Below are 13,654 nucleotides of genomic sequence, written 5' to 3'. Positions count from 1 at the left end.
CATCCCTTATTGCCCTTCACCCAGAGAAAAAGGGCCTCAATACACCAATTCCATTCCCCGTTTCCCTGTTTTGGCCCTACAACTACAGATCCTCCATCCTGTCCCCTACATGTAGAGATCAGGGGCCTCAAATACCCCCACCCCCTACCCCGTTTTGGTCCTATGCCTAAGGATAGCCATAATAGCCCCTACCCCATCCCCCACTTTGGCTCAGGGGCAATCGATCTCTTCATTCAAAATTACTATAGAGGGGGTATTGCATGATAGCCTTTTTAATGTTTTCAATATATAATAACATTAATTAAAATTCTAATTTTTATTTTTTGGAAAATATGTTATTTTATATTTTCACTTATATAGTATATTATTGCAAAAGATTTTAAGCATTTTAAGATGTTAGTGTCGCCAACCAATGTTGGGGGCCAACAGCCCAACAGTAAGATGCTCTTACTGTGACTGGGTACATACCAGTTTGGATACATAGATCAGCGGATTGTGTACCAGACTGGGCCCTGTTCTACAGAAAACAAACCAGTCTCATTATATTACTGCCTATACTTATTGATATTAGAAATTAATTTTATAAAGTGGAATAAAACATTTTCTTAATAAAATAATTTTACTTTCCTCTAGAATAGTTTCTTTTTATATGCATTACTTACAGTGTGTTGATTCTGTAAGATTCTACTAGAAATAAAAACATTATTTTATCAATTCTCAGTACACCATGCAGCCAACTTAAACAAGAATGTCACCAACTTTATGTTGGGGGTGTTAAACCCAACAGCATTGACATGCTGTGACATAAAGCAAAAGTAACATGAATCAAAGTCACCAACATCATGTTGGGGGCCTAAAACCCAACAGCAACACAACTTGCTGTGACTACTCGCCTTCCAAAAACTGCAACAAAAGTCCTAAGCCACAAAATCAGCTGTCGCCAACACATGGTTGGGGGTGTGAAACCCAACAGCAAGACAACTTGCTGTGACCACTTGCCTTTGTAAATTGGACACAGTGGATCTAATCCCGCTGTTCCAGTGTCACCAACATAAATGTTGGGGGTGTAAAACCCAACAGCAAAATGTCAAAGGTCATTCTGCTGTGACCACCCACCTTGAATCGGGTGTCAGGAGAGTTTACCAATAAAAGCTCTACACCAACCTTTACAGCAGTTGTTTTCAAACCTTCCAAATTTGGTCAATTTTGGAACAATTTAAAAGGTATTTACTATAGATTGCAATACAGTGTTAATTGTCTAGTACTTGCCTTCTTTTCCTGAAACCATGACAGTCTCATGAGTAACACGATTTAAGAAATATTTATTGTGATAAAATAATGCAGATGACAAGATCGGATGAACATTCAATGAAGAGAATTACACATTTGCTGAAACAGCTGACTTACCCCCTGAGTATCTTTTTGATGATAAAACACTTTTGTCAGATTATTTTATTCTTACCTTGATACTCAGATCTTTATTATTATTAAAATTTATGGACATCATTTAAATCTACAAAATATAATTAGTTCACAAAATAAAACACATTAAAATCATATACTTTGGCAGTCCAAGTACCTTCGCACAATACTTTTGATACATGCATATCTTAATGTCCACAACATTTTAAAAACGCTTGACTTAGCTGTAGTGAAACACATTTGAGAAACACATTTGATGATCTTTGGATCTATTTCTAGAGGTCATGGTCAGTACTGGCGGCTGGTCATCTGAGGCCTAAATCCACTCTGTCCTTGATAAGACATCCCACTCCCATACATGTTGGATCCACCACTACCATTTGCGCCGGACATCCCCATACTTGATGGCACACCTCCCATCATTGCTATAAAAAAAACATGTAACTGAAGACTGAAGGACACTACAGCACTTAAACATACTCATGAATATCTAACAAAATAAGATACTTTAAAACTGCCTTTAAATGTCTCGACAGTGTTTGCAGTTTTATTTTATCTCAAATCTAATTTTAAAATAAAACAAGCTGACAGCACTCAAAATGAAAATCCTAAAAATGTCAAACAAAATAAGACACTTTAAAACTGCCTTTAAATGTCTCGACAGTGTTTGCAGTTTTATCTTATCTCAAATCTATCATACGCAATGTAGTTTGAACTTTTTTGGATTCTTCCCTGGAGTTGAAGAGTTCCACTAAATGAAGGACCTGTGTGCAATATTTTTGATGTCTAAATATGGATTTGTACCTCTAAAACAATATTTGATGGAAAAAAATCTGGAATTGTTGTTTTATAATTTTTGTACATTTTTATTTGAATTATGCAAAAATTTTCAAAATTTGATATCTTTTCAAAACCCCTGGTAATGCATGCTGATTTTTTGTCTAAGAACATGTAATGATATTATAAGTTTAAATTTAGAATATCTTGAAAAATTATCAGTAGGTAAGGTACATTGCGTATGTCCTTAAAATAAAACAAGCTGACAGCACTCAAAATGAAAATCCTAAAATATCCTTTTACTTGATGCTGGTGGTCGGCCTGGCCCCTGATTTAAATTCCCCATGCCTCTTCTATATTTGGGCATCATGGCTCTTTTTTCCTCCTAAAATTAAATTATATATTGATCAATGTTAAATTGCACAAAGGGATCATTTCACAGCAAATTTAAGCAATCATAATTTTAGGTTGCATCAATCTTTATCTACAATAATTTTTATTTGTTTCTCTATCAAAAAATAAAAATATTTTTAGTTCTGACTAAACAATACTTTAGAAAGGAATATGCATGGTGCATTTTATCACGTAACCATATTACTAACCATTACAGTCGTTTCTCTGGTTGACAGAATCAGGGAACATATATAAATACATGTACTTACCAGGGAAATATCTTCCTCAGGGTGAATGAGTTTGGATGTCAAACCTGAACTAGACTCGGGTTTCTTTATTTGGGGGGCCCCCGTTATGGTAGCACTGTTATTGACGGGCGAGTTGGAGAGGGCCGCCGCAGCAGCGGGGAACGTAGGCTTGACAGGGGCAGCCATGGGTGCTGCCTTAAAGTTAGCTGTAGGAGGTGCTGAAATAGTCGCCGGCGATGACTGGAAGTAAGAGTGCTTACAATTAGAAAGTGTACTTCCCTCTGATATCCAGTTTACTATTCATTTGATATACTTATAAAAGATTATCTTTCTTAATATCTGAAACTGAATTTTGTAATGCAGGTTACTGTAAACATATTATATTTGGCTGTGTATTCTTTTTAGCGCTTTTGGCGGAAAGGAACTTTTGCTAATTCAAGTACAACGCTAAATGTCTTGCACATATATACATAAATAAGAACATTGAGAAATCCACTAAATCAAATCTACTCTATCTTGTTCAATAAAGTGCCACGCCACAGCATGATACGCCCGTCACTTTAATATATAATATAAATATATTAGGGATGTCAAATCGGTCAATTTTTGATACTCGGTTACTCAGACGTTTTTCCGATCGAGTATATCGGTAAAAGTGTAAATAAATATATTAATTGATAACTGTAAAACATTGTAAACTCTTGTAGAAACAAAACCGATGGGAGGTTACCTGCAAATGCGTTGTAACAATTATGACCACTTTGTAACCGACGAAATTTAATCTAACATATTTTTAAGTTCAATTTATTTATCAGGTAAATACGAGAAATAAAATCAGAAATGGTTCACAGTGTTTTTGTTTAAAAAATAATCTGTTCCGTAATTGTAATGTAACTCTTTGGTGCGTTTGATGTCCAAGTGATAAGTTGTCTGAGCTATATGTACGGTATAAACTTGATCAAGTTATCCTATAACAGAGCGGATTCATACGATCTTCGTACACTTTTTATGCGCCCGGATCGATAGATCCGAGGCGTATATTGTTTTTGTCCTGTCTGTCTGTCTGTCTGTTTGTTTGTCCCCAAACTTTAACCTTCGCCATAAATTTTGAACCATGGAAGATAGAGACTTCATATTTAGTATGCATACTCCACTAATTAAGCTTTTTCAAATGACACCAAGGTCAATGACCTTGGGACCTTGACTGTGACCTATATGCTAAAAATAGCTTTTTTCGAACTTTGTTGCTGCCGGGCGCATAGTGTTTCACAAACACATCTTGTTGATCCTAGATTTCATAGAATTACGATACGGTATGTTGTAGTTTAGAGCAACGATGGACATAAGATTTTCAAAGCATTTGCATTAATTGGCATGTAATCAAATGCATCCAAATCAACAATCGCACGTGCAATATCGTCTGTCTCTTTCCCGAGAATTTACGGCTTCTTGGAGAATTGACAAAATTATTTAATTTGTTTAAATATAATGGACCTTAAACGATGTTCAATGAAAACAAATAATTAAAGCAAACTAAATATAAGGGAAGACGACAGTCGAAGGTGATAGGTACATCAGGTGTTTGGTCACGATAATTACAGTATAAACACTGCCTCAGGCGATAACGGTCATTTAGAGGCATAGGAAACCCTAATTACTGTATGTACAAGTGCAATGAACATTTTACGTTTTAAAACTAATGTTTTAATGCATTAATAAATAAGCTTAGAAATATTTAAAAATATACATCCGAGTAACCGAGTACCGATTTTAGTATTCGATACATGGACGTTCGATCGAGTACCTGGTTAACCAGGTACTCGTTGACATCCCTAAAATATATATATTGGAAATATTTCTATAATATAATCTCTTCTACAAAATAAATATAGATTAAACATATCTGAGTATCATTCTAAAATGTTAATGTTTACAGGGCCAGAATTGCCTCTTATCATATATAGCCCTTTATATAATGAGCCTCACAGACGAAGAAAATGTTTAAGCTGCTTTGTCAGCAGGGACCAGTACGTACTGATCATGTAATTCTTCTTTCACTTCTGGATTATTGAATACAGTAATTTAGATGGTTTTCATATTGCCTCTCAATCTTTATGTGGTTGTAACATGGATCTGGTACATTTAATCTATTATGACAAAATGTCTACGTCCTCTTTATTACATCTGGCCCATCGTCTGGCAATAATATATATATTTATGAAATTCTGTTGCCAGTTGAAGGATCGGGGTTCCCATATATGAGACCATTTAAATGAAGTATATTTGCGTCACCTGTAATACGTGTCTAGCAGAACTATAGCTATAGGGTGAAGAACATGAACAGGACCAAATGAATCTGGAAAAACATTTCTTTTATCAAGTTGTCTGTTCTTGATGAACAGGTATTGCATCTAGAGGGCATTGCTAAATACAATTTTCTTGAACAGTTTAGCATGCAAGAAAATCACATCAACCTTGATTCTAAGATTTCCATGATTTTCCATTCCTTCAAATATTTATCCATTCCCTGTGATGAAGGCATTAATTATAATAAATATTACATCATTAATAAATTTCTATGCTGGTTGTGTTAGACCTTGTCAAATGCCCATCATATTAAACAATATCAAATTAGTCTGAACACCTTAATCTATACCAAATTAATTTTGAAAAGAAAAAGCTGGCCATCAAATGACATATGCTATAAACTGACCAGCACTTCTTCTGTCTAATCCCCAAAGGATACAGATAAGACTGCTTGATCAAAGTGATTGAGACAGCTGGCCTTCCTACAATGAACTCATTAATTAATCTTTAACTGGATGCTTGTCTACTCATTACTACCAAGAGATGAATGGGTCTGTAATATCTACCATAATTCTTTTTTTTTAAACATATAAAATATTCAAAGATTTTTTTTGGTTGAGATTTAATGTCCCACAGGTTTTAATATGTAATTCATATGGACATGCTGATTCCATCCCACCCCATAAAATTAGTTTTTAAATTAATAATATCATATAATATCAGATTAGTCTATTATGCAATATCAAATTAGTTTTAGCGTAATTACTTTTCATCAAATCTTAAAACTTAGGCTAGCCAACAAGAGCTATTTTTAATCCAACAGGCTTACCCATCTGCCCAATACCCAAGGGATATAGATAACACCAATGCTCTATCAGTTAGATCCTCACACTCAAAACTCATTAATTTCTCTCCAATTTGACATGCAATTTTCTGTTATCAAAATTCTTCTTGACCAGTGCTTGATAATTACACTCAAGGGAGAGGTAGGATTTCTCTAACGTACATTATATTTGTTATAGATTGCTGTCAAGTATATGCTTAAAAATATAAGTACATGTATTTTCTTGATTTAACACTTTTTTAATAAGGACAGTGCAATACTCTTACATTATTTGGGATACTTAAATGAATAGTAAAAAGACACATTTTTTTTTTTAAATTTCACTTAAATTAAAGGTCACAGTGACTTTGAAATAGGTCGCGACACACCTTCTGCCTAAGATGCATAAACTGGTCAAGTTTGATGATTGTAAGTCTTGTAGTTTTCTACTTATGGGCCGGAAAGGATTTTTCCATATTTGGCTATAACTTCTTAATAAAAGGTCAGAGCGACCTACTTTTTGTGCGTGACACACCTTCTACCCAAGATGCATCAGATGACAAAGTTTGATAATCCTAGGACTAATAGTATTAAAGTTATGAGCCGGAAACGAAAAAGCTAACAGACAGACGGACCGACACGAAGTCTATAACATAATACGTCAAGTCTTAAGACGGGCATATAAAAATCAATTTCCGCCAAATATCGTACACGCTAAATATAATACATTTACAGTATTTTCCAGATCATATAATACCAGGTATTTATATATTTTTTGCTTAACATAAAATAAAACTTTCTAAGACAACGTCATTAAAGTTTGGTATGTAGCCTGAAGCTCAACAGTAACTTTGGCATAATTTCTGACCTGTGCTGAGGGAAATAGTGGTTTAGCGGGTCCACTCTGCGTACTCATAGGCATGGTCCCGGGCATAGTGGATGGAGGTCCATTGGGCATAAAGTTAGGGCGTGGAGGCATCCCAGGCATAGGGGGCATACTGCAAAGATATCATAAAGGATACTCCTTGTTTATTCAATTCTCTAATTTATTACTTACATATTTATCAACAATTGCTGAGTATTAAATCTCAGATTTTCAAAATAAATTATTTCTTACCCCATAGGTCCCATTGGTCCTGCAAAAAAGGAGGAAAATATAAAATTATGGTTGTGCAAAATTATTTAATGATATATTCACCAAGGAAAGGAGTGAAAAAAAACAAAAAATTTTAAAAGCTCTACCTGATTATAAATCAAATCTGTGATTTTGATATCAGGGGTGGTTTAAAAATATTTCTGATTCTCAAAAGCTTATTGTCTATAAACTCATTTTAAATTGTTGCTCAGAGGGAATTTCAACACAAGATCAAATTCAAAAGTAATAACTTACCCATTGGTGGCATAGGGCCCATTGGCCCCATAGGACCCATTGGTCCCATCATTGGACCTGGACCCATAGGCCCAGGAGGCCCCATAGGGGGCATGGGAGGCATGCCATAAGGCATATTACCAGGAGGCATTGGCATTCTGTTCATGCCGTACGGTGGGGGTACCTGGGGGTTTTGATTGCCTGAGGGACCAGGCATTCCATCATTACTGTCTGTATCTTCCTTCAACTTCTTACCGGGAGGCTCTAAAAATAGAAAACCCGACTTCTAATCCTAGCAAAGTTACTGAATCTTCCAATCAATTAGAAAACACGACTTCTAATCGCAGCAACGATACTGAACCTTCCAATCAAATAGAAAATAAAACTTCTAATCCCAGCAAAGTTACTGAATCTTCAAATTTATTTAGCAAACTATTCTTTCAAATGAAATAGAGCCATAGTTGTACCATGTCTTGAAACACAACAAGATCCAATAACCCATATTTACTTATCTCTGTAGTAGTAAGATTCTGTTTTTACCTCCTTCATTCCCCTGCTTCTGTTTTTCATGTGCTTTTATATCTTCCTCTGGAATTCCCTCCATTCCGTAGATTTCTATTTCACAGTTATTTCTCCCTGGCAGCGAATTTGGCACTTTATCTATTTTTTCTTTGTGAACCTAGTAAGAATTCAAAAATTTGTCAAGCTCAATATTTTTTCTCTGTTTTCCATATGAACCATTATCAAGACATTTTTCAAGTCATTCAACAAACAAACGTTTTACATTTTTGGTGAACTGTAAGTCTCTAACAGCAAACATACATGTAGTTCTGAGACTACATTGCTAGCATAATGATGAATTACCTGTGCTATGCATATATAATTCTGACCTTTGTGTTCCTAAAGAACACATGACCCTACATCCTTTGCCCTTCCCCACCCCCCAAAACAATGTTCTGATCAAGTATTCCTGAACCTTATTTATGACAAACTCAATTTCAATTCACCTCACCATTTCGAGTGTCACAATTTAACGTGATATTGTGAGGATTACCTGCATGCAGTGAATGGACAATCCAGGTCCTGTGTAGAGCTTTTTGTGACATATGTGGCATTTAAAATGCTTGGCTTTCTGATGCTGAATCAGAATCTTTTCATCATCAAATTCTCTGTTGCAATACCTTTTTTTTTTTATTAAGGAATATACAGATAGTACATCTATTAAGGTCAAGATCTAGTAAATGAAAGGTGCCTACAGTTTTATCAAATTTAAAAATAAATTCCTTCAATGATGCTTTATTACTTTAGCTAGGTCAAATAAGGTGTTTCGGGGCATAATTTATAGGTAAACAAGATGAAATATATTTTACACTGTCATTTCCAATGAAAATTTAAGAAAAGCTGTAGTGATTATGGGAGTTTTTTTCCAATTCAGACAAAGAAAATGTATCCAGATTGCCTACAGTCTATTAGAAAATGGTAATTTGTATGTTCATGGCCTCTTCTTTAAAATGATATTAAATTCGATATAGGTATCTGGACTACTTTTCATGTAATTTCAAATTGAATTCCAACAGTGTTTTCCCTAAGAACCGGCAACCAGCCAAATTAACCACTTCAACTGACAAAAATACCGCTTTGAAATAAAAATTTGTTGTAAGGTCCACAAAGCAGTGCTCCAAGTTGCGACTAAAATGGTAGCATTTGCTACCAAAAAATTGATTCTACGACTAGAAATTTAAAATAAGTCGCATTTACGCGACTGAGAAAATTTGGGCTGACAACGTCAAACTTTTTATGATCGGGATCAAGATTTACGTTTTCAAGATTCTCTTTCAAGACAACGTTTGAAGATATATGTTTTAACACACTTTACAAAGCGTCGCATGGACTTAGATCACGTATTGTTTTGACAGCATGCTGTTTGATAGAACCAGAAAAGTATATGCGTAACATCCCTGATAGAATGACATCCAAACATCGTAAACTTTCTAGAGTTTCTTTGACCTTGTTATTAATGCATTTGGTCAATGGCTTGCATATCACAATTAATTGTTTTGGCGGCATTCATAACGACTGTGTAATGGGTAAGATACATAGTAGTAAGTAAACATGATAAACAATTGGCAAAGTCCTGTCTCAACAACTGTCAAAGTTTTATTTTTCTTTTGATTAAACTAATTCTAGGTCTAAGGATCACTCAGATTACTTGTGTTCTTCAGTGTACATGTACTATTATGTATTACAACCACAAGGGTGTTGTAATTAATAAAAATATTTCCTTCAACAAGCAAAAGATTTCTAATCACAATAATTAGTAATCTTTTCTTTAATAAAAACATAACACAAATGAGTGTTAGTTCCTTGTTTTAATTGTGTTATTCACGTTTTCATCATGGCGAGTGAAAAATTTGTTTATGGTGATCATAAATTCTGAAATGGCGACCAAAAAATTTTTTAGGTCGCCATTTAGCGACCTTAAAGTAAGTGTGACTTGGGGCACTGCAAAGATTTTGTTCATAAACCTCACGACATAGCCTGTTACAATTGATCTCTAACCCTTTATTTTGAAATAAAGGGAAAATACTCGCAAAAACCCTTTATTTTTAATAATTCTAGCGGTGAAGTACGGGAAAAAGAGAGTTGAAAGTTATTATAACGTCATAATAGATCTAGCACAAAAAAGTTAGTCTGAAGACAATAACTAGATCTTGACCTTAAGCACACTAGTTTATAAGGGCGTTAAATTCACATTAAAGATTAACGAAATAAGCAATTGAAAAGAAAAATTAGAGAATGTAAATATAAGCTATTGCTACGGTATTCGGTCGGCACAACCAGCAGGGCTATCACAGGTACCCGAAATTTCCTGGAACCAGCTGAACAATTAATTCCGGTCAGGTTCGGTTCTGTTTTTCCAGAATCTGGTTCGGTTACAATTGTAGTTTTATTTTACCATCAAAATGGCGTCTAAAACGAAAGGTTCAAAGTATATTACCATTAAAAATGGTTATAATGTGATTTGAATCATTTAGTTCAATTATTTTTCTAGTTAACTTTTTGAACCAATCATTAATTTTCTGTTTCTTAGATTTTGAAAAAATATAAAATTTTTGTTGAATACAATTCAAATCATGTTTTTATTCTATTAACATGATTGAAAACCCGAACCGAAAAACCCGAAACCAAACCTTAAAAAATTAAGAACCGACCTGAACAGAAAAATTATGGAACCATGACAGCCCTAACGATCATATTGTGTGTTATTTTTTGGAATGTTCCAATAATATGAATTATCAGAATTCAATACTTAAATAGCCTATTGTTTTCACTTTTGGTTTAGAATGCCTAGATATATGTATTGTACATCTTTTTTTAATTAAGAAACCAATCCATAAACGTAACAATTCCCATCAAACGACTGCTGTTGTACACGGAAGAGGGACAAGTATAATTTGGGCGATTCATTTAAATTAGCAAACATATCTGACATTTAATCTGGCAAAACTTCTTTATTATTTCTAGGAATCGTTCGATATAATTTAACTTTTTCAAACTGTATCAAGATTTTACAAAAAGGATACCAGCACCAAGGCTTCAATTGCTTCTTCTTTTTAAATTTCTTTTCAAAATATTCTAATTATTTTTCAATCCCTGCAAATCCGACATAGCCTTTTGAAACCATTGAATTTTAACCCTTAATCAAATGTTTGAAATAAAAAAAGTTAAGTTCTGCATTCCATGAAAATAACCCTTTATTTATAAAATGTATTACATCTAGAGAGGTGAATTATTTTACAAAAGAGAGTTTTTAAAGTTATTAATTATGTCATGGAATATATATAGCACCAAAAAGTTAGTTAAATACAATATATACTAGTATCTTATATTTAATACACTAGTTTATAAGGGCGTTAAATTCACAAATTAAAGATTAACGAAATAAACAATTACCGTTGGAAGAAAAATTAGAAATTGTAATTATAAGCTATTGCGCGGTATTTTTTGCACTTTTTCGGCACAACCAGTAGGGCTGTTGGTAAATGACGTACAGCTAGTTATGACCTGGCAACCACGGAACAATTAATTTGGATTAACAATTCCGATATAAACGTTTTTCCAGAATCTGGTTTGGTGCTACAATTGTACAAAAATCATAGGTTTTTCATGAAAATGGCGTTAGACAATCCATTAAATGTATCATATAAAACCATATTACCATTAAAAACGGTAATAATGTGATTTGAATCATTTGGTTCAATTATTTTTCTAGTTAGGAAACTTATTTTAACCAGTCATTATGTTTCTGTTTCTTAGATTTTGAAAAAATATAAAATTTTTGTTGAATATAATTCAAATCATGTTTTACATTGAAAGTTCTATGGTAACATGATTGAAAACCCATTTGAACAGTGCTGAAAGTTAATGAAAAAAACCTTAAAAAATTTCTTCAAGATGTATCGACCTGAACAGAAAAATTATGGAACCATGACAGCCCTAACGACAGACGACATTTTAATGAAGAATTATCACAATTTTTAAAACAATACTTAAATAGCCTATTTTTTCTGGTATTCAACAATGCCTAATATAGTTGTATAATGCGAAAAAAATTGGTAATATTACTAAAATTCGTAATATAAGCAATTTCTAACTCTTCTAAGAGTTACTTCCCTTTTTTTTTTTTTTGCCTGTCAAAGAACCTCCTTGTTATGTTTCATGTGTTTGATTTTTTGTATCTGGTTTCATCAAATCACCGTGGATATGCATGCATTTTCTTTGTTTTGTATGCATTTGATAAAGGCAAGTGCATGCAGAATCAGAGCCTTTGCTGAAAGTTGTACAAGTTATATCCCGTAAAATCTCATTGTTGGAGATGAATTTTCTGATTGTCGTTAGAGCTCGGTACGACGCTCGCTGCGGCTATAATATGTTGTGTCTTTTCCAATTATTGAACACTTTGTGAACAAGCTTTTTTTGGATACATTGAAGATTTTTTGTGGAAAATTGTTCCCATCCCTGCGTGTAAATTCTTATATAAGAAAAAATACAAAATTTTCACTCACCCATTACTATTGTTACTTATATTTTATGCATTTTCCCAATTTTCAAAAGTGACGTCACTGACCAAAATCGACCACGTGATTCCGGTACAATTGGGGCAAAATGTATTAACTTACACGCTGTACAAAAATTTTAACATTATTTTTTTAGTTATTTCAATTATGCTTAATTTTGTCTTACATTACGAAGCTAAACGTAATATAGCTCAGGCACAACATGCTATATTACGAGTATTTTTTCTTACCTTTAAAGTTGATATTAAGAAAAACCTTGTAAATTAAAAAGATATTACGATATTCCTTGGCATACAATATTACATATTCCCTTAATTTAAATTTTTCGTAACATTACGATGTGTGTGGGGGGGGGGGGATATATGTATTGTACATTTTTTTAATATTAAGAAAAAAATTGGGGGTGGGGCTAAACGTAACAATTCCCATCAAACGAATGCTGTTGTACAGTTGAATATGAACCATAATTTGGGCGAATTATTAATTGTGAATTCAATAAAATTACGGCATATATTTTTTCAAATGTAATATCTGTCTGGTTACATGGGATCTCTCTCTCTCTCTCTCTCTCTCTCTCTCTCTCTCTCTCTCTCTCTCTCTCTCTCTCTCTCTCTCTCTCTCTCTCTCTCTCTCTCTCTCTCTCTCTCTCTACAAAAAGGATACCACTTTGCAAAAAAGAATAACTTATAAAAATAAATACATTACTTACATGAAAGTATTTTAAAAAAATCCAATAACACTTAGAAAATATTTTTCCGTTAATTAACGAGAAATCCGGAAGTTGATGTGTACTTTTGAAACCATCCAAAATTTTAAATATACGATATATGCTTAATCAAATGTCTTTGAAAATGCAGAACTTGATACTCAAAAAGCCATTTTAAGTTCTGCATTCTCCAGAAGTTATTCTGAAAATAACAAACTTATTACATTTAAAAAATTATTTTACAAATCTAGAAATGATTGCGTAACATAAATATTTTACAAAATAATGTTCTTGTATGATTTTGTTATGACAAAATTATGATAATTATGTACATGGACCTGCATATATGCCAAAGACATAAAACTAAGGACATGTATCAGTAAAAAATTTAGTATAAAAGTATATATGGTGCAGCAGGCTGTTATGTATAACCTTTATATTTATAATATGTTGTGTCTTTTCCAATTATTGTAACTGTTTTTTTTAAAATTTTTATTTTAATATTTTTTTCGGTATCAGCATTTATCAGTA

General features: G+C 33.3%; 1 protein-coding gene across 1 annotated transcript; it reads right to left on the bottom strand.

Moving 5' to 3' along the window:
* Window positions 1–1,305: 1,305 nt before the first annotated feature.
* Window positions 1,306–12,409, bottom strand: LOC134247805 (BUB3-interacting and GLEBS motif-containing protein ZNF207-like). Its single transcript, XM_062730194.1, has 10 exons — window positions 12,406–12,409; window positions 10,924–10,975; window positions 8,394–8,520; window positions 7,880–8,018; window positions 7,361–7,603; window positions 7,088–7,106; window positions 6,839–6,968; window positions 2,862–3,080; window positions 2,503–2,584; window positions 1,306–1,847 (listed from the first exon to the last, which is right to left on the bottom strand). Exons 1-10 carry the CDS (start codon window positions 12,407–12,409, stop codon window positions 1,711–1,713), a joined length of 1,152 nt encoding a protein of 383 aa, XP_062586178.1. The 3' UTR covers window positions 1,306–1,710.
* Window positions 12,410–13,654: the final 1,245 nt, after the last annotated feature.

The sequence above is a fragment of the Saccostrea cucullata genome, unplaced genomic scaffold, assembly GCF_032062105.1.
Source record: "Saccostrea cucullata isolate Sc308-1 unplaced genomic scaffold, CSIRO_AGI_Scuc_v1 ctg295, whole genome shotgun sequence".
Taxonomy (NCBI): Eukaryota; Metazoa; Mollusca; class Bivalvia; order Ostreida; family Ostreidae; genus Saccostrea; species Saccostrea cuccullata.
The sequence above is the reverse complement of the archived record's forward strand: the minus strand, read 5'-3'. Positions and strand labels throughout refer to the sequence as shown.